Consider the following 24,252-nt stretch of genomic DNA (forward strand, 5'->3'; position numbering starts at 1 on the left):
AGATAGATTATAGATGATGGATGGATGGATGGATGGATGGAGAGAGAGAGAGAGAGAGAGAGAAAGATCATTGCTTGCAAGTGATGCCCTGAGTTGCTGACCTTCTTAAATAAATATCTCGATTGCATCCAGATATTGCATATAATCTAGATGTCCTGATTTTATTAAATCAATAAGTAACACAATGCAGGACTGAAAGATTATTTGCCGTCGTTGCTTGAAGCAGGGGAGTGAAATGGAGCAACCACAAAACCAGCAAGACCACTCCAACCAACACTGAAGCAGCAAGCCACTAGAATATAAACTGAGAGCAAACCCCACACTCTAGCAGCACTGAGAAGGGAACCTTGTTAGGTCATGAAACGTCTTGTAAGAAAACAACCAAGCTCAGAGAACACCTCATTTCAACTCTTGAGCTGCAAACATTCTCCTTCATCTGAGTCATAACACTTAGCAAAAGCGCAGGAGAACGACGTCAGATGCCCACTTAAGCACTTTTCTCTTCTGAACCATCCCAGGATGCTTCATCGTCACCCCAAGCATTACTGGTACTTGGTATTGAACGGAGCTTTTTAAGCCCTGAGCTTGGAAATGTGTGGAAATGACCTAAGCAAATCCCAGGCGCCCTTGCTGGGTGTTGTGGCCCATCAGCGGCCTGTGCAGCTAGTAGCTGATTCCGACAGCGAGGAGGCTGGTGTGGTGCTGCGCCAGCAGCCTGTGCAGCTGGCGCTCGAGTCGGACAATGAGGAGGCTGGAGAAGATGTGGTGCCAGAGGCAGGGATTCAGCCAGGGCCTTCAGAAGCTCCAGAAACTCCCATAAGTGAAGAGGACGAAGAGGAGGAGCCTCTTCTCGATGCACGGGCACGCAGAGCTGCCAAAAGGCAGGAGTGGCTCCTCAGGAGGAGGTCTCCTCGAGAGTAAGGCTTGGGGCTAATTGGCCACTCCCTTAGCCTATTTAAGGAGGAACGCCGACTGAAGCAATTTGCAGGGAACAACTTCATTCACATACCTTCCTGTCTTGCTTATCTTATCAGCTTCCTGCAAATTGTTTCTGGGCATTCTGCCAACCACAGTAAGCTTTCAGCTATTATTCTTTGAATTCTTGGTGGCTGTTAATGCAGTTAATTAACAGTCGTTGTTGTAAAAACCTGGTTTATTTATTTATTTCCATCCTCGAAAGGATGGAAGGCTGCGTCAACCTTGAGCCACTAAAAAGGGGAAACTTTTACCTTCAATGCTTCTGCGAACCAAATACCAAATGTTAGAAACTATCTACTCATATAACAGAATAACAGAGCTGAGAGGGACCTCAGAGGTCTTCTAGTCTGACCCCTTGCTTAGGCAGGAAACCCTACACCACTTCAGACAAATGGTTATCCAACATCTTCTTAAAAACTTCCAGTGTTGGAGCATTCACAACTTCTGGAAGCAAGTTATTCCACTGATTAATTGTTCTCACTGTCAGGAAATTTTCTCCTTAATTCCAGGTTGCTTCTCTCCTTGATTAGTTTCCATCCGTTGCTTCGTGTCCTACCCTCTGGTGCTTTGGAGAATAGCTTGACTCCCTCTTCTTTGTGGCAGCCCCTTTGATACTGGAACACTGCTATCATGTCAACCCCTAGCATCAAAGCTTCAATCAGCAGTGACAGGGGATTAAGTACTGTTCCACTGTTCTCTCGCACCACAAAGGATCAGCTTCGTTCAACCTTTCTCAATGCATTTTTTCCAGTTGGGTGGACCTCAATACTCAGATTTCTCATCAACAGCTGCGGTGGGTGGAGAAGTTTGGCTGGAGGGCATTCGACGTGTTAGGGAGGCCTTACCATCAAGCAGCAGACCTAAAGGTGCTTTTTTCCAAGAGGCTCCTGGACTTCCTGGTGTTCCTTTGAAGACCTTTCGCTTCCCATCCGAGAAGCTTCTTCAGCTCTGAATGGATGAGAAGCGAAACATCTTCCAAAAGTGAAAAACCAAGTTGCCGCTAAAAAAAGCACTTTTGGGAGAACCATGACCTCGATGACTGAGAATCTGTATAGACATCAAGTAGTAGATTGGGAGCACAGAGTTTAAAGCGAGTCAGACGGAGAAATACTATAGACAATTGTCAGAACCAGGTGAGAGTTCTGATGACTGATGAACTTCCTGCTCGCACTAAAACCAGCAGTGAAATCCAATTTTTTTCTTACTACTGGTTCTGTCGGTGTGGCTTGGTGGGCGTGGCAGGGGAAAGATACTGCAAAATCCCCATTCCCTCCCCACTCCAAGGGAAGGATACTGCAAAATCTCCATTCCCTCCCCACTCCTGTGGAAAGGATATTGCAAAATCTCCATTCCCACCCCACTCTGGGGACAGCCAGAGGTGGTATTTGCCGGTTCTTCGAACTGCTCATAATTTCTGCTACCAGTTCACCAGAACCTGTCAGAACCTGCTGGATTTCACCCTTGACTAAAACCAGGCCAGATTGGAAGCAGATGCTGCAACGGTTGGCCAAAAACTTAAACCTGACCTCCAATGGCCCGATCAAGCAAGTTTCCAAGTAGAGCAGCTTTAAGATGGATGGCACACCTGTGGCACAACACCATGGAAAGGAAAGCAGCCCAGCCCTGCATTGTCGGGCTTTGTGGAGCCGCTGGGTGCAGTTAGAATAGAATAAAACTGGAAGGGACCTTGGAGGTCCTCCAGTCCAGCCCCCTGCTTAAGCAGGAGATCTTATACCATTTCAGATAAGCGGCTGTGCAGTTTCTTCTTAAAAACCTCCAGTGATGGTGGGGCACCCACGATTTCTGGTGGCAAGCTGTTCCACCGGTTAATGGTTTTCATTGTCAGGAAATTCCTCCTTAGTTGTAAGTTGCTTCTCTCCTTGATGAGTTTCCACCCGTTGCTTCTTGTCCTGCCTGCAGGTGCTTTGGAGAATAGGGGGACCTCCTCTTGTTGGTGGGCTGCCACAAAGCTTAAAAAGCAACCTTAACTAGTTGCTTTTCCTCCCTTGTTGGAAACGGCCCAGGGTCTTGATCTGAAATGCTATATAGGTCTCCTACCTAAGCAGAGGGCTGGACTAGAAGACCTCCAAGGGTCCCTCCCAGCTCCATTTAATCCGATGGATGGACTTGGTGGGTTGATGGGAAGAGGCGGTTTAGCATCCTGCTGACATCTCCCGTTTACGCCCCTCCAGGAAAGCCCCGCGGGTTGCATTCCCCAAACTCAGCCCACGCACCCCTTCCCCGCCGAGAAGGAGCCCCGAAGCGCTGCGGCTTTAAGAGCCGGAGCCGCCGCTCTTCCGGCCCGGGGCTGCGAAAGGCTGGGGGTGGGGGGACTCTTTGCAAGCCGCCTCGCCTTGCACGAGCTCCGGGGGTGGCTGGGGGGCTGCATTGCAAGCCCTTCTCCTTGCAATCCTTGCAATCCCATTAAGGGAGGGACCCCCGCTCCCCTCCGCCCCGGGAAACCCCCTCCCCTTTTTGCCCCAGACGCCAAACACGCGTCACCGCATACAGACGTTTTCCGGCCGCTTTCGGTCCCTGCTGGCCTTCAATGCGGCCGCCTCGCCTACCTTCCCCTCGGCGTCGTGCTGCCCTTCGGGCTCCCGGGCCAGCCGTTGCCTGAGGTCGCTCATCCTGGGCCGCCGCTTCGGCTTTGCACGACGAAGCAGCAGCAGCAAAAGCAGCAAAAGCAGGAGCTCCGCCCAGAGTGACAGCCGAGCCCGGGAATCGGGGCGGGACTTAAGAGGCGAAGGAGCCAATCCCGGCGCGGATCGACCGAGGGGGGCGGGGCCCGCAACTGGCAGGCTTTTTTTTTTTTTTTTGCAGCGCAGGAATGGAAGCAGCTGCAACGAGGCGCCCGGGGGCTTCGGGGGGAGGCAGGAGGGTTTCCAACCCTGGTGGGGGTTGCTTAGGGGAAGCGAGGGGGCCGGAGCGCCCCTGGGTCAAGGCCTCGTGGGAATCCAGCCGCCCTCTGGCCTTTTATCTCGAATCAGGCCAGCAGAAGCTGCCTATGGAGATTCTCGGTCATCAGCTGTCCTGTGGACACATTTATTTATTAATTTTAATTTAATTTAATTTAATTTAATAATTTTATTTTATTTTATTTTACTTTACTTTACTTTACTTTACTTTACTTTACTTTACTTTACTTTACTTTACTTTACTTTACTTTACTTTACTTTACTTTACTTTACTTTACTTTACTTTACTTTACTTTACTTTACTTTACTTTACTTTACTTTACTTTACTTTACTTTACTTTACTTTACTTTACTTTACTACTTTACTTTACTTTACTTTACTTTACTTTACTTTACTTTACTTTACTTTACTTTACTTTACTTTACTTTACTTTACTTTACTTTACTTTACTTTACTTTACTTTACTTTACTTTACTTTACTACTTTACTTTACTTTACTTTACTTTACTTTACTTTACTTTACTTTACTTTACTTTACTACTTTACTTTACTACTTTACTTTACTTTACTTTACTTTACTTTACTTTACTTTACTTTACTTTACTTTACTTTACTTTACTTTACTTTACTTTACTTTACTTTACTTTACTTTACTTTACTTTACTTTACTTTACTTTACTTTACTTTACTTTACTTTACTTTACTTTACTTTACTTTACTTTACTTTACTTTACTTTACTTTACTTTACTTTACTTTACTTTACTTTACTTTACTTTACTTTACTTTACTTTACTTTACTTTACTTTACTTTACTTTACTTTACTTTACTTTACTTTACTTTACTTTACTTTACTTTACTTTACTTTACTTTACTTTACTTTACTTTACTTTACTTTACTTTACTTTACTTTACTTTACTTTACTTTACTTTACTTTACTTTACTTTACTTTACTTTACTTTACTTTACTTTACTTTACTTTACTTTACTTTACTTTACTTTACTTTACTTTACTTTACTTTACTTTACTTTACTTTACTTTACTTTACTTTACTTTACTTTACTTTACTTTACTTTACTTTACTTTACTTTACTTTACTTTACTTTACTTTACTTTACTTTACTTTACTTTACTTTACTTTACTTTACTTTACTTTACTTTACTTTACTTTACTTTACTTTACTTTACTTTACTTTACTTTACTTTACTTTATTTTATTTTTATATGCCGTCCTTCTCCGGAGACTCAGGGTGGCTTACAATGCGTTAAGCAATAGCCTTCATACTTTTGTATATTTTATACAAAGTCAGCTTATTGCCCCCACAAACCGGGTCCTCAATTTACCTACCTTAGAAAGGATGGAAGGCTGAGTCGACCTTGAGCCTGGGGAGAATTGAACTCGCAGTAATTGCAGGCGGCTGGATGTTAAATGCTGCCTTAGTAGGAGGCATTAGCCTCCTACGCCACTCAGGCTCCTGAGAAACCTCCAAGTGAATCCTCTCAAAGGATGCAAGTTTATTTATTATTTATTTATTTATTGGATTTATATGCCACCCTTCTCCCAAAGGACTCAGGGCGGCTCACAACAATAAGAAACGGAAAAGACAAAAGTTAAAAAGACAAATTAAAACAGAGTATCCAATAAATAAAGTTAAACGTGGGAAGCGAAACGTCTTCCAAGAAAAAAACCATGACCTGAATAGCTGAGAATCTCCATAGACTTTTAGCTATCCAATTCCGTTCAAATGTTTTGGGAGTATGAACGGATTTCTAGAGGGGGAAAAATATTGCAGACTACAGGAAGCATTAGCACCACTCGGGGGACCCTGAGGATACAGAGAAACCTCCAAGGGCTTCAACATCCCTCTAAAACAGTGTTTCTCAACCTTGGAAGCTTGAAGATGGGTGGACTTCAACTCCCAGAATCCCCCAGCCATGGTTGGTAAAATGAGGACCCAGATTGTTGGGGGCAATAGGCTGACTCTGTAAACCACTTAGAGAGGGCCGTGTAAAGTGGTATATAAGTCTAAGGACTATTGTTGCTCTTTTCTGCACTCATTGTAGAGTCTCAGCATCTATTTGGATTGGAGTGACCAGAAATGGACGCAGTATTACAAATGTGGTCTCCCCAGTACAGTGTAAATCGGAATTGTCAGTTCACATCCTTGTGTTGTTCCCAAAAGAAACCCTTCCTTAACCTGATGAGATACACACCTCGCGGCAATTGGAAAGGTATTTTGCCCAGAGGGAAATTCGCACCTTGGACAAACACCATTTCTGCTGTCCCAAAGGTGCTTTCTTTCAAGAGGCAGCTGGACTTTCTGTTTTTTTCTTTTGAAGACATTTCGCTTCTCATCCAAGATGCTTCTTCGGCTCTGGCTGGATGATGGTGGATGATGATGGGGAATGGAAGGATTTGTACTCCTTGCAGACAGCTGGTCATTTGCATCCTTTTAGAACAAGTGTCGACTTCCTGCTGGCTTCCCCATTGAGTGTCTTTGTGGGAAGGTTGCAGGGAGAAAAATCAGTGGGGAAATTTGTTTATTCATTAGTAAAACGAACAACGCCACAAGTCAGCCTGGCCACATCTCCGCCAACCGCAGTTTGCAGGTTTTTTTTCCCAAACTGGATTTCAATTCCCATCATCCCCAGCGGAAGGCCATCCAGCAGATTTATTTTTATTTTATTTTATTTATTTAGTTTGTCAAAACATGTACAAGGTAACAGGTATAAGTATAAAAATTTACATGAAAAAATTTACATAAATGTAAATTTATTTATTAGTTCAATTTATATGCCGCCTTTCTCCGAAGACTCAGGACATGAGCACATGAAATGAGTACAAAATAAATGGGGAGAGATGAAAATTCTGTTCTGGGGAAGAAATGTCCGCAGATTCCTGCTTGCGGCCTCTTGTCGTGTTTGGGGAGGTTAATGGGGGGCTCTTTCCCATCAAATACGGAGGGCGCCCGGTTGGAGAAGGAAGCTGCCTCTGCAGCCCAGGCGAACAAGTCCGGGCAAAGCCTCTTCCAGAAACTGGGAGCAAAGCACGGGTCTTTCCCTGCATTCTGATTGGTCAGCAGATCCGCGAGGGGCGGAGACAACAACGAACTCCCATTTTGATTGGTTCTACGTTGAGGACAGCCTCTTCAGGGCCGAAGCCAAAGGTGACGTGTCCGGCGCGCAGGCGCAGTCAAAGTTCATCGGCCAGGGGGCGTGGCGTCGGTCTCTCAGCTCTATAAAAAGGCGCGGGCAAGCCGGTTCGCGCGAAAAGTTTCCCGCTCTCGCCGACAGGATGTTTGAGGCGCGGCTGATTCAGGGCTCGCTGCTGAAGAAGGTCCTGGAGGCTCTCAAGGACCTGATCACCGAGGCCTGCTGGGACCTGGGCTCGGGCGGCATCAGCCTGCAGAGCATGGACTCCTCGCACGTCTCGCTTGTGCAGCTCACTATGCGCTCCGAGGGCTTCGACACCTACCGCTGCGACCGCAACATCGCCATGGGCGTCAATCTCGTCAGGTAGCGGCCGAGCGAGCGCGCGGTGGATGGAAGGGGGAGGGGAAAGGAGACCAAGGCGCGAATTCGCCTCAGACGCACAGAAAGGCGGGAACCATCACTGCGCCGGTCGCGCCTCTTGTGACGTCACCATCGGCGCGCCATGGCGGGAAGCGCCGGAGGCGGGGCCGCGGAGTGTCAAAAGCGGGCTTCGCGCGCTCGCGCTCTAGTTCTGGAAGGGGATTGGCTGCGCTGGGATCCGCGCTCCCGCCCGATTGGTCGTCCTCTCCTTCGGGGCGTGGCTTGGCTTTTTGGCGCGGGATTTTTGCAGGGGGCCCTGCGAGGAAGCATGGCGGCTTTTTGCAAAAGGGGAGGGGAGAGAAGGCAGGGCAGGCGTCCCTCTTTTGGCCACTGTGGCCGATGCTCATCCTGCCCAGCCGGGTTTCCTCTCTTATGGAAGCAGCCCTTTGGGACTCCCAAGCGCAAGAAGGCATGGGGAGCCCCTTGCTAGGGTTTCCCTGGCCTTTTTTTTTGCAGCTGGACTTTGGCCTTTCCAAATTTCCTGTGTTTTTTCAGAAAAAAGGGCGACCTGTTGCAAGTTTATTGCAATCCCTGCACAAACACGGTTGCTAGAGGGGCCCTCCTTTCCCAGTTGAGATATCTAACACTTTAATCCCATAGGCATCCACAACAAAAATTAGTGAAAATGCAAAAAAAATAATGAAACACCCCCTCCAATATATTTTTCCCAGCATCAAAAAAATGGTTTACTTTCCAGAATGTATCCCAATGATAATACCAAAATGTCAATGATGTGCTTTCTAAATTTCCCCCTAGAAAGTATGTTGAGCTTCTGACCACAGTTAATCATAGATGGCAGGGAGGGGCTGGATCAAAAACCAATTTTTGGATCAGGAAATAAAATTGTGTAAATCTAGGCTGTTGTTCGATTTTAAAGTTAATACCTGCTGGATCATGGGCGTGAGGTTATTGTTGGACATCTGGTAAGCCTTGACAAAGAGCACCCAAACCAACACAAAATGCTGTTGTGTGTTTCCAAAAAAGTAACAGAATTGCTTGTGTGGCTTGTGGGTCCAAGCAGGCAAGGAAGCCTGTTTTCTAACCCCACTTTGTACAGAAAGGCTGCTGCTTGATTGCTTGATTGATTTATTATTCGTATTTCTATGCTGCCCAACTCTCTGAGGACTCTGGGCAGTTTACAACAAAGACAATATGAACAATATACAATAAAAGACGTTAAAAAACCCATATACACCGCTCATGGCTGGATCTTGCAAGATCACAGTTTATGTGAAAATAAATCTACAGAGGAAGTTGACAGGATTTGTTCTCTGGAAGCTTTTTTACAAATGAATTTTGACCCACAGTTTCTCTTTGCTTTCCCTCGGGACAACAGCCTACTGAGCCTATTGGCTTGCACTGACTTGTTCAATGTGTCTCATGTTGTATATTGTCCAAATAATGAGATGTGCATTTCTTTTTCTTTCCTAGTATGTCCAAAGTGCTCAAGTGTGCTGGTAACGATGACATCATCACCCTGAGAGCTGAAGACAATGCTGACACACTGGTTTTGGTATTTGAAACACCAAGTAAGTTTTAAATGAATTATTAAATCTTGTCTTTTCTTGGGAGTAGGTGTTCATCGTGAGACTAGAAAGGGGTAAGATAAATTCTGATGTCAGAACAGAGTCCCTTGAAGCAGTCTGTTAGAATATAGAACATCCAAATGTGTCCAGACCAGAATACTTTTGCAGACCAGAATAGAAAGTTTGTTTGGATGTGGCCGTTTAAAGAAAACACATGACAGGAATATTGCAAGCTATGAAATCTAATTGCTGCACAACAAATCATTTGGAAAGTATATGTACAAAAGGCAATATTCTGATATTCATTAGTGTGTGATGTTCTTTTAGAACATCAATTGTTTATGGTGATCAGATATAGGTGTGTTTTTCCAAACTAATCCTGTAGGTGGTTCTCTACAGCTGCACCTGAGTGAGGTGATATCTGTAGTTTCAGGATTATACCATCTTTGATACTGCATTGCATGGCTTCAAACAGACCCATTGTGCAATTGGAGGGGGTGGGTTTCTTCTGGACTTTAGCTCAAACAGCATGTGGCAGCCATGGCTAGGAGAGCCTTTGCACAGCTTCAAGCTATCCACCGGTTGTGTCCACTCCTCAATTGGAGCAGTGGGGGGGGGAAGGTGTGCTCAGTTACTCATGCCCTGATCACCTCTGATTGGATTATTAATGTGCTTTACATGGGGCTGCCCTCAAAGAGTATCTGGAAGCTTCAGCCAGTGCAAATTGCAGCAGAGCAGGCAGTTTTAGCTGAGCTTCTAAAACAGCAATCCACAAGTGCGTTGATTGCCAGTCTGCTAACACCTATCAAAATATTTTTTTTTACTCCTATGTTTAATGTCACACTGATGACAGCTTGCAACGGAAATTAGAACATCCATTATGTAATACATAAATAACAAAACACGCACAATCGGACATAAATGTGCATTTTGATGTGAGCAGTTTGGAATAGAGAACGTTTTTAAATGTAATCCCAATCAGAAGCTGAATATATGAAGATTTGTTTGCAACATTTTCAATCTACGGGTAACCCTTGACTTGGTTGCTTGGTTAAGCAACCACATTCCCAGTTCTTCCAGTCATTAAGCAACTGGAGCACAAAAGCTTCCTGTAGCAGGAGGCCAGGCAGCTTCCCCCTCCCTCCCTGCACAGAAGGATCTCCATCAGGTTGCAGAAACAAAGCTTGGATCTTTGGGATTCACACTTTGTTTCTACAGGCCGCTGCGGGATTTCCCCTCCCCTCCCTGTGCAGAAGGGAACAGCTGCAGTGAGCTGCCAAAACACCTTCAATCCCAAAGGTTCAACCTTCTGTTTTGGAGGAGTTCCCCTCCTCTTGGCAATGAGCCCCTTTTCCTCTGCAATCTGGCAGACGGGAGCGAGCAACTTTCCCTGCTAGCTTCCCCACTGACTTTCACAGGAGTACAGAGAATTTGGCAGCTGGTTCTAAGTGTGAACAGGTTGCCAAGAACCAGATCAAAGACTCCGTGGTTTTGTTGCCGTCTTTTATTTGATACGTACTCAAATAGCTTTGCAGTTTATGGCTAGTAAACAGTATTGAGTCAGGAAGTTATTTTGTTCTGGTAAAGAATGTTAATTATATAGTTATTTTTTTTTAACAGATCAGGAGAAGGTTTCAGACTATGAAATGAAATTGATGGATTTGGACGTAGAACAGCTTGGAATTCCAGTAAGTGAGTTTTTACCTCAAAGGTACTATTAATGAATTCGTTAAATGTAAGCGCTATCCTGGATGGTTAAAGACTGGCTTGTTTGCTGTCTCTTGACTGGGCAGCTGCAACGATTAAAAAAAAATTACTATGCTTGCTAATGTTCTATTTTGCCATTTTGATATACGTAGTCCTTGCTTAATGATCCTAATTAAGATCAGAATTTCAGTCTCTAGGTGAAATATGTGCACCACTCACTTGGCAACAGTAGTTGCCTACAGAGTCCTGAGTAATGTCAAGCCAGGATCTCATGCTTCTCCTGTCCTGTTGCCTTCTCTTCAACTCCATCACCCTGCAACCCCCACTGGTGACCTCCTGTCTTCTTTCCACTGCTGATGAGGCGTGCCCAACCTTGACCCTTTGCGAGGTGGCAGGGTGGCCAAAAGGGCAGACAGGGAGGAAGGAGTTGCAATCTATCCTATGGTCCTAAATGTGGGCAGGCTGCTAAGCACTCAGATTTTGATTATGTAGCTGGGGTTCCTGCAATGGCCATAACTTAAGGGACTCGACATACATAGAGATCCTTCATGACTCCATATAGATACTTGAACAGGTTACTGTTATGTAGGGGTTACCTATACAGGCAGTTTGAACGGCATCTGTTCTTAATGGGGAGGACATTAAAAACAAATGTTAAAATGTTTTGTGTTGTAGATTTATATTATAGTTTCGAAGTGGGAGTCTGATTAATACGTAACTCCTAAAATTCTTAACATTTTTTAATCCTATGCTCGAACCCATTAGAAAATGCAACGGTAAAATACATGTAGTCCTCAAGTGTTAGTAACAGTTGTGTTACTAGCAAGTGAAATCTGGCTTGCCCAATGTCTTTGCTTTATCAGAAGGTTGCAAAAGGTGATCACCAGTCGGGGAGTACCTGTAAAACAGTTGCAAAAATAAACATTTGCTTCTCTTGTTAATTTTTTTTAAAACACGTTCATTTGATTTGCATCTGTTTTACTGGCCCTACTGGTTTCTGTCCCATGAGAAATGAAACAATCCAGGTGGTGACTTCAGCCTAAATCAGGGGTCTGCAACCTTAAACACTCAAAAGAGCCATTTGGACCCATTTCCCACAGAAAAGAAAACACCGGGAGGCACAAAACCCTTCCCGTGCCTGACTATTTCTTGAGTGGCCACAAAACTAGCCTATGTAGTTAGAATTAAATGTTCTGTTTTCTTCTGAAACTTTTCTTTTCTTGGACTTATCCATGGTTGGCCTACCAGGAGTTCAAAAAATCAATAAATCGCGTGCCAGCGGGTGTCGCACATTGGCGGTTGTGACGCATATTTTGAGTGATAGGGATCTGCAGCAGAGGGGTGAAAGAGCCACATGCAGCTCCAGAGCCGCAGGTTGCTGACCTCTGGCCTAAACGAGTCCTACAATTCCTAAATCTTATATGATCTTTCAGGAACAAGAATACAGCTGTGTGGTGAAAATGCCCTCGGCTGAATTTGCACGTATCTGCCGCGACCTCAGTCAGATTGGAGACGCCGTTGTAATCTCCTGCACAAAAGACGGTGTCAAGTTTTCTGCCACGGGAGAACTTGGGAGTGGAAACGTCAAACTCTCACAAACCAGCGTCGTCGATAAAGAGGAGGAAGCCGTAAGTAGGCCCTGAGGAAGCTTAAACTGTCTCTCTACCATTGCTCTCGCTCGCTCTCCTCTCCGTTCTTTAATCTTCATTCATTTTTTGCAGGTATCAATAGAGATGAACGAACCTGTCCAGCTGACTTTTGCTTTGAGATATTTGAATTTCTTCACCAAAGCTACACCTTTGTCCCCTACAGTGATACTCAGTATGTCTGCGGATGTTCCCTTAGGTGAGTGGCATATTGCAGAAATGGCGCCAAAGGCCATTTTCATTGATTTGATTGATGGCTTCAGGCCGGCCATTAACTGTTTTCCTTGGCTCTTTTTGTCTCCTTGCAGTTGTGGAATACAAGATAGCAGACATGGGACATTTGAAATATTATTTGGCCCCAAAGATTGAAGACCAAGAAGAATCATAAGAAATTAAGGCGGGGGGAAATGTGATTTTGTGAAGGCTGGTAGCCCAGCGTCCCTTTCAGTTACTCCGTCTTGGTGCACCAGATGCACTTAGACCCTCTTGTAGATATTTCCGTGTAAATACTTCTCCTTTTTATTATGTGAGTACCTAAAATACTTGTAGAAGCTTTTTTTTTTTTTTATTGTTCAGCTTTTAAAATCCTTTTCGTATGAAAATGAACGCGGTATTTAAAAACGAATAACTTCTGTGTGTGGAAAGCCTGTGACCTTTAGATGCTATCTGTCCATAATGACCCTGCACGAGAAGCAGAATTTTGCAATATTTTTCACCCTATCAGTTGAAACAGGGATGCTAACGGCTGCAAAAAGAAATGTTTGGAGGGGGGGAAAAAATGTTCTAATCGAAACTGAAAACTTTTCAATAAAGAATACTTCATTTTTTATTTTGCCTCATGACCGTTTTATCATTACTGCCCAATGTCTTGGATCCTGCTTGTATTGTTCATTTCTCCTGTGGATAGATTTTCCTTCCCCACCGTATTTCAATTTTAGGTGATTGCTTAATTTTTGCCTGAATGTTTAATAAAATTGCCAAGTTTCGGAATATAAAACCTTAGACTGCAGGTTTTGAAGAAGCATTTTAGTCAAGATGGCCAAGGAGTAATTAGATGCATTCAGCTACACATGATGTTTGGAAATAATCAGTAAATATTGACTCTTGCAGAGTCCATGCAGTTTTCTTGACAAGATTCCTGGGAGTGATTTGTCCTTCCCTTTTTCCTTTGGGGTGGGGGGTGTGTGACACAGTGAGAGAAATGTAGTCCATTGTTTTTCTTTGCACAACCGAAATGCCTTGTGGGGACCATTGGAGTGTATAGAAGGATAAAGCATCAATTAAATCCCTGGCAAAGAAGGAATGAAACTGGAAGAAGAAATAAACCTTTTCTGGTAAAACATGTTTTTAATGACTGGAGATGGGAGGAGTTGGCTTTGCTGCTTTTTTAGGGTAAAAGGGGGATTTAAAAACCCATCGGCCAGTTGAGATGGAATTACGGTGCTGATTGGAGAATTGGCATTTTTTACACTTTGTGGAATTTAGCAAATTTTAACCATGATCAGATTAAAGACTCAATATGGAACCAGCAAAAAAATAATAATTCCCTGGGATATGAAATTATTTAGCAAAGTAATTGATGGTAGGCAGGATATTGTCAAGGATTACCGTAAATACGACACTAGAAGCTCAGATTTAGGATTCTTTGCTAGAGGCAGCTCTGAATGGACGGAGGAGGTGGAGAGCATCTAAATTGGATCAGTAAATTCTTACGGGGAAATAGCCCAAACTTAAGAAAGCTGCCTCTTGAAAAGGCAACTGTGACCTGGAGGACTGAGAATCCAGGGATATTTGGGGAAAATAATTCACACGTTGGCTTTCTTTAAAAAATTGGGTCTATTTCTCAAGCCAAGGAAAGTAACCAGACACGCAACTCTATTGCATCTTTGGGAACGCAACTTCTTAAGATGTTTGTCTTAAGTTTTCCCACTTGAGTTGCCTACTAAAATCCAACTCTCCTTCCAGCACTCCCTCAAGTCTCGGGGGGTCTCTGTGCTCAGGGTGGGGTTTTTTCCCCACCCATTTTGTTTTAGGACGAACTGAAAAAGTGTCAGAATCCTGTTTCACCTCAACAACATTTTAAAATTGTGGCTAGAAAATACTCAAACTTCTTGAGTGTGGTTGGATTGTTGCGTTCTACCCTACTTACTGGGACAATATTTGACCAGTCCAGCAAAAGTGGACCAAGGCCTCCCACCTGCATCTCTACAAAGGGAATGAATTCTCAGGGAGGCTTTATTTGGGCAGCTCAGGGGAGGCTCCCTCCTGCCCCCTTGAAGCCGCAGGAGCAGCAGTTTTATGCTCCAACCTCCCGAATAATTGGGCTTTCCAGTTTAAAATGGCTCCTGTTCTAATATTTCTACTGGTGATGATTGGGTCCTGTGCAAAAGGGGCAGATTTTTTTTTTCTTCCAGGGCCGCCGTAACTCTGAAACGAAGCCTTGCAAAGCGAGGACTGCCTGCGCGCTTCGTTGCCGGCTTCCAAAGCGAAGAGGCGCGGAGGGAAGGGAGGCAATTCAGGGCGCAAATCCGCGGGGCGCGCGCAGAAGCGGCGGAAGGCGCGTAGCTCTTGCACGCGCTTTCCACGGTTAGCATTGCAGCTCGAGCGAGCGGTGGGCTGGTTGGTTGCTTGGCTGCCTTTTTGCACCAGCCCGGCCTCCTCCGGGGGCTCAAGCGGGGCAAAGGCGGCAGGAAAGAGGCCGGCTTCCCTCCGCAGGACCCGCCCGTGGGCGGCGCAGCTGCTCGGCGACCTGGAAGCGGCTCCGGGGAGAGGCACCGTCGACTTCCTGGGCAGCCCAGACTGCCATGGCTCGGCCCCCAAGGTAGGCGGGGAGGCGGGCGGGTGGGAGAGGGAAGCGACCCCCGTTGCACCCACCGCCCCACCGGAGAGCCGTGGGACCGGGTGGCTGAGGATGCGGGAGAAGGAGGAGGCTGGAGGGGAGACCGGCCCCTTAAACCCCGAATTTATTTTATTTATTTATTTATTTTTCATATTTGAATCCTCATTTAATGCAACTAAACCAACATTATTATTATTTTTTTGCTTTAATTTATATGCCGCCCTTCTCCGGAGACTCAGGGCGGCTTACAATGCGTTAAGCAATAGCCTTCATACTTTTGTATATTTATACAAAGTCAGCTTATTGCCCCCACAAACTGGGTCCTCAATTTACCTACCTTAGAAAGGATGGAAGGCTGAGTCGACCCTGAGCCTGGCAAGATTCGAACCTGCAGTAATTGCAGGCAGCTGGTCTTAATAACAGGGTGCTTTAAACCACTGTACTACTAAGGCTCCAACATTGGCTGCCGGCCCCTCCCTGTTTGGTCCAGTGGGCAGAGGGCCGGACTTCAACTCCCAGAGCTCTCCGGCCGCCTGGCATACACACACACCCCTCCCCCGCCTGGTGGGGAATCCTGGGAGTTGAAGTCCAGGCTTCTTTAAAGGGGCTGACATCCCTCCAAGGTGGGTCAAAGGAGGAGGAGGAGGACCCCGAGGCTGGCTCTGGAAACCCCTTAGAGGGGGCTGCGAAGCACTGGGAAGCGCTAGATAAGTCTAAGGGCTATTGCTATTTTTTTTTTTTGGCTTTAATTTATATGCCGCCCTTCTCCGGAGACTCAGGGCGGCTTACAATGCACTAAGCAATAGCCTTCCTACTTTTTTATATTTATACAAAGTCAGTTTATTGCCCCCATAATCTGGGTCCTCATTTTATCTACCTTAGAAAGGATGGAAGGCTGAGTCAACCTTGAGCCTGGCGAGATTCGAACCTGCAGTAATCTCAAGCAGCAGTTGTTAATAACTGTGCTTTAGTCCACTGTACTACAGGCTCTATTTTCCTTCCTTCCCTCCCTCCCTCTCTCTCTCATTCCCTTTCTCCTTCTTGGTGCCGCAGTGCTTAGAAAGCAGTGTTGCAGGCTAATTCTGTCAACTACCAGCAAGTTCGATCCTGACCAGCTCAAGGTTGACTCAGCCTTCCGTCCTTCCGAGGTGGGTCAAATGAGGACCCAGATGGTTGGGGGCAAGAGGCTTAAGAGAGGGCTGTAAAGCACTGTGAAGTGGTCTATAGCTTCCTTCCTTCCTTCCTTCCCTTCCCTTCCCTTCCCGCCATGGTGGCACAATGGTTAGAATGCAGTATTGTAGGCTGACTCTGACCACAGCCAGGAGTTCGTTCCTGACTGATCCAAGATTGACTCAGCCTTCCGTCCTTCCGAGGTGGATAAAATGAGGACCCAGATGGTAGCGGGCAAGAGGCTGACTCTGTAAACCTCTTAGAGAGGGCTGGAAAGCACTGTGAAACGTATATATAAAACTATTGCTATTTTCCTCCCTCCCTCGTTTACAACTGCCACAATTCAGCCTCCGTTCCCGTCGTAGGTCGAGGATTATTAGCTCTCCCCACCCAACCTAGGAGCAAAATTTTGTTTTCCTTAAACCCCAAATCTTCTGGGGTTTCAACGTGTCTCCACCTTGTAGCTTCCAGGGCCTTTTCCTTCCTTGCATGGGGACTTGCAAGATAAATTTGAAGTACTCAGGGGTTCCTCTCCGCTTTTATGGCTCTGATCCAGGTGGTAGCTGTGAGGAGTTGTTGCTTCTGCTGAAGAAGATGCCGTCCAGGACGAATTTGGCTGCTTCCATCCCCAGCAGCAAAGTGAAATATTCTAAGCTCGCTTGCACGGATGAAGGATACATTGACCTGCAGGTAAAAGGAAGGGAGGGCTGCATTTTATTTTGTCGTCGTCTTTTTAATCCCACCGTTATGTTGGGGAACTCAAAAGCAGAGTCCACAATGGTCCTGCTTCTGTTTTCTCCACAACAACAACAACAATTCTACCGGTGGGTTGGGCTAATAGAAAGAGACTGTCCCAGAGTCAACCAGCTAAGACAGAACCGGATCTTCCAGTTTTTCACCCAACATCTTCCCCACAACAACAGAAGGACTCTCTTTTCTTCCACGCATTGCCTACCTATCATCTATCTATCCATCTATCCATCCATCCATCTATCTATCCATCTCCATCCCTCCCTCCATCCATCCAGATCTCTCTCTCCCACCTTTGTTATTTTTATAAATAACTCAAGGCGATGAACATATCACCCAACCCCCCCTTCCTCCTCCTATTTTCCTACAGGGTGGATTTAATTTAAATCAAGTTGATTTAAATCATGATTTAAATCACTAGTAAAAAGGCTTGATTTAAATCAACTCGATTTAAATCATAATTTTTAAAGAGCAACTGCCATCTCTGTCCCTCAGCGGCTCCTCCTGTGTCCTGCTGTTGACTCACCGAGAGTCCCAATATTGCAGAATGTACAGCCTCATGCTACATAACTAAGCTCCATTTCATGCTGAATAAACTAAATTATTAATGTATCTTAAATAGAAAACAATCTTTAGATAGATTTTTTTACTCCAAAAGCATTTTATTAAAATGAATTTGATAAAAATAAAAAAAAATCCGATTTAAATTTTAAAAAAATCTGATTTAAATAAAAAAAATCTGATTTTTTTTTTATTTTTTTTAAAAAAAATCATTGATTTTTATCCACCCTGTTTTCCTATTTTCCCCACTGTTTTGGTGGGTTGGGCTGAGACAGGGATCGGCCCAAAGTCACCCAGCGGAGTTTTCGTGTCTAAGGCGGGACTCGAACTCACAGTTTCCTGCTTTCTCTCCTGATACCTTAACCACTAAAGTGGCTCTTTCAATCTTTGTGATACAAGAATTACAAGGGATTCCTAGCACACTCTGGGGCAGGGGTCAGCAACCTGCGGCTCTGGAGCCACATGTGGCTCTTTGGGCCGTCGGCTGTGGCTCCCTGTCGGGCGAGCCCACCACTAGCTGTCCCCGCCCCTTGCCCTCCCCTCCCGGTCCCTCCTTGCCTGGCCTGAGAAGGTAAGGGCAATGGCAGGGGATGGAGAAGTGGCCAGGACAGAGACAGAGAGAGCGGGAGAGAGAGAGGGAGGGAGGGACGGAGGGAGGGAGGGGGAGAGAGAGAGAGAGATGTCAAAAGGATTTTGTGGTTCCCAGTGTTTTTTAACAACCGGTTCTCTGCCCTAATGACCTGCTGGGTAGGCGTGGCTTGGGGAGGTCATGTGACGTGGAAGTGACTGACATCGAGTTGGCCACGCCCACCCAGGTTTTGTGGCTCCCGGTGTTTTCTTTTCTGTGGGAAACGGGTCCAAATGGCTCTTTTGAGTGTTTTTAAGGTTGCAGACCCCCTGGGCTAGCACATTCACACTTGCAAGGTTTCCGTTGTGCAAGCCAGCCTCAATCTGAGTAGTCTAAACCATCCCACGGAGTTGTTTCCCTGGCCTGTCTACCTCGCAGGGTTGGCAGTATCTTCCCGCGGCCCCCTTCCAAATGAAAACCGATGAAGGAAGGCGGGAAAATAATCACGTCCATGGATTTATATTTCCTCCCCAAACTTTGATGGAAAACTGTGTGGTCACAGGATAGTCTCCCCCCTCTCTCCGCCGCCCCCCCCCCCAGCAGTGGTGTTGGCAAGGATGATGGGATGTGGAGTCCTGTACTGCTGGATTCCACCTGCTGGTGGTGTTTTTTCTGAGTTTTTTTCATCTGTTTGCAGAGATGTCCACCAGGGGGCAGCCTTGTCACGGCACTTTAAATTAATTATATTTATTTATTTGTCAAGAACGCGTATTAGGTAATTTACGTAATGATAAGCATGAACTGAATACATAAAACAGATGCAAGTAGAGACAGGGACGGTAGGCACGCTGGTGCTCTTATGCGTGCCCCTTCTTCCCTTTTAAGGCAGGAGTATAGAGAAAAATCTTTAAATATAATGAAGATGTATAAATATTATCAAAATTTAATTGTACCCAGAATACACAGTTGGATGGAAATTGAGTGTTACATAAATAAAACATGGGGGGAAAAAGAAAGTAATAAAAGGAGCATCACTAAAAAGACCCCTGTTAGCATACCTCCCTTCCCAACCACCCCAAAAAGAAATAAATATGGTAGAAAAGAAAAACCTAAGTGCATATACCATATTTTTTGGAGTATAAGACGCACCTTTTTCCCCCCCTAAAGGGGGGTGAAAATTTAGGCGCATCTTATACATCGAATGTAGCCCCGCCCACCCACTGGCCCCCACCCTTTGGCCTGTGCCTCGCAGCAGTTACCCCCTTGCAATCAAACAGCAAGAAAAAAAAACAGCTCCTTTCAGCTTCAGCACAGCCTAATTAGCACAAGTTGATTAGATCGGCCTCCCGACTCTCAGCTGTTTTGCTCAGGGCTCTGCTGCTTGCTGCAAGGAGGTAAATTGCTGGAGCAGATTTTTTTTTTCCCCCTTGTGCTAATCAAGCTATGCTGAAAACGAAACTAAAAGTAAAGCAGGCTGTTTGCTGTAATGAGGCAAAATTAGGCAGAGGGAGATTTCTTTTTCTTCTTTTTCCTCACCCAAAAAGGTAGGTGCGTCTTATACTCCGAAAAATACGGTGAGTGCTTTATTTGATGTGTCTCTGGTTTTTCTTTCCCGAATGAAACGGGTGAACTTCAAGCCAGCATGACCGTAAATTTAGATTTACATACATGAATGTCTATAAAAACTTGTCATAAATTCCTCCAGACGCTCCAGATTTGTTGACACGGCTCCAGGAATTGCTGGTGCACCCAGTTTTACCACCTAACCTGTTCTTCACCCCTTCATTTTATATCCGTTCACACCTCAGTTGGGTTGGTTTGCCGCGGGCTCCATTCAGGAGAAAAATGCCTTCCCAGCATGGATATCTCTCGCCTTTGGTTCTCTGCTTTAAAGGGGTTGGGGGGTTTTTGGGGGGCAGAAACGTCCCTCAATTGGCTGGTGCCGTTCCTTTGAATTGGGGGAATTGAGATTCGTAAACACGGGGCGGGAATCCGGGCAAATGCTGAAAGTCGTCTTTAAAAAGTTATTTCCCGTCCCACGTCCAAGGAAAAAGACTCAGAACGATTTAGTTATTTATATGTTTTGCTGGAAAAACGGCTCTTAAAAAGGACTTTTCCCTCTTTTTAATATGTAAATTTTAATCTGCTTTTAAATTATTGGGGTGTTTTAATTTGTCTGGGCCAAAATGGTTTAATTCGATTTTATCTGGTTTTTAAATTTGTTTTGTATCTATGTATTTTATTGTTTGGCTGTTCACCGCCCTGAGTCCTTCAGGAATAGGGCGGTATATAAATCAAATAAACTAAACTAACTAAACTAAACTTTGTGCCCCAAACTTGGGCACCTTTCAGGTGTATGGACTACAGTTCCCAGAATTCATTGCTGAGAACTTTAGGGCGTGGGACTCTGGGCCGGGAAGCATGTTCTGCGCTGACCCCATTTTTCTCCTAGTTCAAGAAGAGCCCCCCAAAAGTTCCCTACAAGGCAATAGCGCTGGCCACGGTGCTGTTCCTGATTGGGACCCTCCTCATCATCATCGGTGCGCTCCTCCTGGCGGGATATATTAGCCAAGGGGTAAGTCTGAACTCAGAGGGCTCAGTTGGGGGTCCCAGAATTCGGGAGGGCTGTGGCGGCTTGGAAATTTCTCAGATGCGTGTGAGTTCTCTTAATCCAGGGGTCTCCAAACTTTTTAAGACTTGTGGACTTCAACTCCCAGAATTCCCCCACCCAGCATGGGACTTCTGGGAGTTGAAGTCCACAAGTCTTAAAAGTTGCCAGGTTTGGAGACTCCCAACTTGGTGCTGTTACATGAGGATGGGATGCTGGTTGGGTGATTCTTCTGCCTCATCCATGCTTAATTAACGGATCATCATAGCTTAGACCAGCATCAGCCTCTCCTTCCATCTTCTACATTCATTTAGATCAGGGGTCTCCAACCTTGGCCGCTTGAAGACTTGTGGACTTCAGTTCCCAGAGTTCCTCAGCCGAGGAACTCTGGGAATTGAAGTCCACAAGTCTTCAAGCGGCCAAGGTTGGAGACCCCTGATTTAGATGAATGGAAACTAGCTAGACTTTCCCTCCCCCACTCCAGGATTTTCCATGCATGGTGGGGAGGGGAAGTTCCTTGAACCTGGGGCTCCCTGCTCTCCATCCAGCCTCTCCACCATTACACCACTCAGGCCATGCGGCTGAGAAGGAGGGACTGGGCCAAAGTCGACAGGGAGATCTCCTGCGAATGGTCCATCCCCTTCACCCTGGGGCCATCTTAAAGATTGAGCCAGTTTCCATTTTGTGGGGTAGGGTATTTTAGTGTCTTCCTGCAACCCCTGGAGATCATCGTCCATGTTCATCTTCACTGCTGCGTTCGAGGCCTTGAGCTGCTTGGTAACCTTCCTCCTCCTCCTCCTCCTCCTCCTCCTCTTCTGTCTGTCCTCCAGGGAACCGATCGCGCCATTCCTGTCTTGATCATCGGAATCCTGGTTTTCCTTCCTGGCTTCTATCACTTGCGAATCGCCTACTTCGCTTCCAAAGGCTACCGGGGCTACTCCTACGACGACATCCCGGATTTCGATGATTAGAAGGCTGTGAAGAAGGCGGAGCTTTGGGCCGCCCGGATCTCGGCCTGGCTCCGGCTCCAGAGAGAGAAGATGCAAAAAATAAGCTTACTCGGGCGATGCTCTCTTTGGACAATCAACCTAGCAGCTGTTAATACCCATTAAGGATTTCTTTGGTTAGGACTTTCGATTCTTGGTTTTCCTCTCTGGCCCCTCCGGGAAAATAAAATTAGCTGCGTCACACGGAGGAGGTCTTGCGAGACCAGCTTCTGGTTTGAGGTGGGAAGTTCTTTGACAGCTATACTCCCACCAAGCCTCAGGAGGAAAAGAAACTCAGGGTTTACTTCTACTTTATTATTATTATTATTTCACTTCTTCCTCTAGAGCAGAACCTCTGCAAAGCTGATATCTGGATCCAGGGGTGAAAGGTGGGGCCCTAATTAAATATGTCTAGGCCAGGGGCCAACATTAAGAAAGCTGACCTCTCGTTGTTGAATTGTGACATCTGAGGCAAGCCCAGCCTTCAATGCATCTCTGAGCTCCTTTTGCAGGAGAATTAAGCAGGGTTACGGCTTGGCCCATCCTAGAGATGAGGCAGAATAATTTTAGCGTTCGAAACATGTTGCATTCCCCCACACCCAAAAAAAATATTCCAATTTCCCCTTGGGCAGCAACCAACAAATGTGAGCCAGGAGGGACTTCATGTTTCATCCTGGGCAGATTTTTGTTACGTCAGGAAAAGTGTGTAGCTAGTCCTCTTGAAGCAAGCAATAGAGTGGGGGTGGGGGTGTTTCTCCAATCCCAGCTTGATCGCTTCAGGATCTTGGTGAAGAAGAGATTTTGTGATCAGATTCTGTCCTCCTACGTCTTGAGATTTTTCAACCCATGTCTGTGGATCAGGGATGTCTTCTTAGGATCCCCAGATCTCATTCCAGGGTTGTTAGAATTGGCTCCTCGGGAAAGTAAGCCAACAGTGAGGGGGCATCCTCGGATGGAATTGGGCTGTGACCCAGCCTTCGGGGCCAGACAAGACTCCCTCGGAAAACAACATGGAGCACATTCCGGAGACATCAAAATGAAATGATGTGTAAAAAAATAGGTCAAATGCAGAGGCAGAAAATCAAATACTTGGTTAAAAAGCAGCACCCCTTTCTCCACAGACAGATACTCGTCTGTTTTGAAAGTCTGTGTGAATCAGGGGTGGACAACCGTGGGCCCTTTAAGACCTGTGAACTTCCACTCTCAGGAACTCTGGGAGTTGAAGTCTACAGGTCCTAAAGCAGTGTTTCTCAACCTTGGAAGCTTGAAGATGGGTGGACTTCAACTCCCAGTGCTGGCTGGGGGATTCTGGGAGTTGAAGTCCACCCATCTTCAAGCTTCCAAGGTTGAGAAACACTGTCCTAAAGAGTCTATAGTTGCCTATCTGTAGAGGGAGGAAGACATTGCTGTCCATGAGTCATGGCTAGGTGTCTCCAGAAAAAGCTGGAAAGTGCAAATGGATGTGTGTACACACACCCAAACACATGTACACACAAGCGTGCAACCTGGAGACCTCAAAGCGATGACAAGACCTGTTTGAAGTCAGCCCAAGTGTCCATGTCAGCAGCACCCGAAGTGAAGCGGCGCTTATTTTTGCGTTTGTTAAACGTTGAAGTAACCATGATTTCTTGAAGGGTTTGTTTTTTGGACAGGCTGCCTGGACCAATTGTCTTGTGCTTCTGCAGAGATCCTGGACTTCCTTTTGCCGCCGGTGAGTTATCGGCGTTTCTTTTTCCTCTCTGGATTCTCCCACAGGATTTGCAGCCTGTGGAACGCAAGAGAAAGCTTAAAATATGTGTTGGAAAAGCTTAATCTGCAGACGCCAGTTGCCTACTTAATAAAGAACTTGTGATGTTCAGTCTTGACTTATGTACTTTTTCAGCCTGACGTGGTCTCTGTTCTTGGGTAAAGTCAGGATAAGGAGCCCTTGTCCTAGGAAGTCCCCTGCCTGATATTTTAATTTGGATTTTTGTAGCAAGGCTTTGGACTTTCAAGATAAACACTCCCCCCCCCCCCAAATCTGGGTTAACAAAACACAAGTTGTCGGCCTTGCTTAATATGCTGCGTCTGAACAGACAGGCAACAATAGCAGTCCAACTTAATTTGAAAAACTACTACCGTGTAAGTGGCAGAGTTCACACAACGTGCTAGAATCCTAGTTTTGTGCTTCGTACCGAGCCAGATTTTAAAACCCAGTTTATATTTCTTGCCAATAAAAAAGTTACTGCGATGCCGACAGGATCATGGCAGAAGTAATGGCTCTATTTTTATTCTAAGGCAGCCGTGGGAAACTGGTCCCTTTATGACCGGTAGATTTCAGCTCCCAGAATTCCTGAGCCTGTATGGGTGGCTCAGGAATTCTGGGAGTTGAAGTCCACCGCTCATAAAGAGATCATAGTTCCCCACCATTATTCTAAGGT

At 45.6% G+C, this 24,252-nt stretch overlaps 3 protein-coding genes across 3 annotated transcripts in view; 2 read left to right on the forward strand and 1 right to left on the reverse strand.

Moving 5' to 3' along the window:
* CDS2 (CDP-diacylglycerol synthase 2) overlaps positions 1–3,703 on the reverse strand; it is a 28,593-nt gene extending 24,890 nt beyond the window's left edge. Inside the window, exon 1 of the mRNA XM_034430755.3 lies at positions 3,546–3,703. Within this exon, the coding sequence (XP_034286646.1) occupies positions 3,546–3,608 (63 nt within the window). The 5' untranslated portion in view covers positions 3,609–3,703. The remainder of the gene's footprint in view (positions 1–3,545) is intronic.
* A 3,386-nt stretch (positions 3,704–7,089) lies between these two features.
* Positions 7,090–13,179, forward strand: PCNA (proliferating cell nuclear antigen). Its single transcript, XM_034430756.2, has 6 exons — positions 7,090–7,414; positions 8,903–9,000; positions 10,618–10,685; positions 12,138–12,332; positions 12,426–12,549; positions 12,659–13,179. Exons 1-6 carry the CDS (start codon positions 7,194–7,196, stop codon positions 12,736–12,738), a joined length of 786 nt encoding a protein of 261 aa, XP_034286647.1. The 5' UTR covers positions 7,090–7,193; the 3' UTR covers positions 12,739–13,179.
* Positions 13,180–14,814: 1,635 nt separating this feature from the next.
* TMEM230 (transmembrane protein 230) lies at positions 14,815–23,690 on the forward strand. The gene is made up of 4 exons (XM_060683292.2): positions 14,815–15,171; positions 16,916–17,049; positions 20,691–20,813; positions 21,677–23,690. Exons 2-4 carry the CDS (start codon positions 16,954–16,956, stop codon positions 21,815–21,817), a joined length of 360 nt encoding a protein of 119 aa, XP_060539275.1. The 5' UTR covers positions 14,815–15,171; positions 16,916–16,953; the 3' UTR covers positions 21,818–23,690.
* The last annotated feature ends 562 nt before the right edge of the window (positions 23,691–24,252 follow it).

Source organism: Pantherophis guttatus, chromosome 9 (genome assembly GCF_059756535.1).
Source record: "Pantherophis guttatus breed Tessera chromosome 9, ASM5975653v1, whole genome shotgun sequence".
NCBI lineage: Eukaryota > Metazoa > Chordata > Lepidosauria > Squamata > Colubridae > Pantherophis > Pantherophis guttatus.

Bases quoted from the DNA above. Each gene is read 5' to 3' on its own strand.
- PCNA (XM_034430756.2), top strand. From the start codon at position 7,194: ATGTTTGAGGCGCGGCTGATTCAGGGCTCGCTGCTGAAGAAGGTCCTG. The intron at 9,001-10,617 runs GTAAGTTTTAAA...TTTTTTTAACAG, and splicing joins TTTGGTATTTGAAACACCAA to ATCAGGAGAAGGTTTCAGAC. The intron at 10,686-12,137 runs GTAAGTGAGTTT...ATGATCTTTCAG, and splicing joins TAGAACAGCTTGGAATTCCA to GAACAAGAATACAGCTGTGT.
- TMEM230 (XM_060683292.2), top strand. From the start codon at position 16,954: ATGCCGTCCAGGACGAATTTGGCTGCTTCCATCCCCAGCAGCAAAGTG. The intron at 17,050-20,690 runs GTAAAAGGAAGG...TTTTTCTCCTAG, and splicing joins AAGGATACATTGACCTGCAG to TTCAAGAAGAGCCCCCCAAA. The intron at 20,814-21,676 runs GTAAGTCTGAAC...TCTGTCCTCCAG, and splicing joins CGGGATATATTAGCCAAGGG to GGAACCGATCGCGCCATTCC.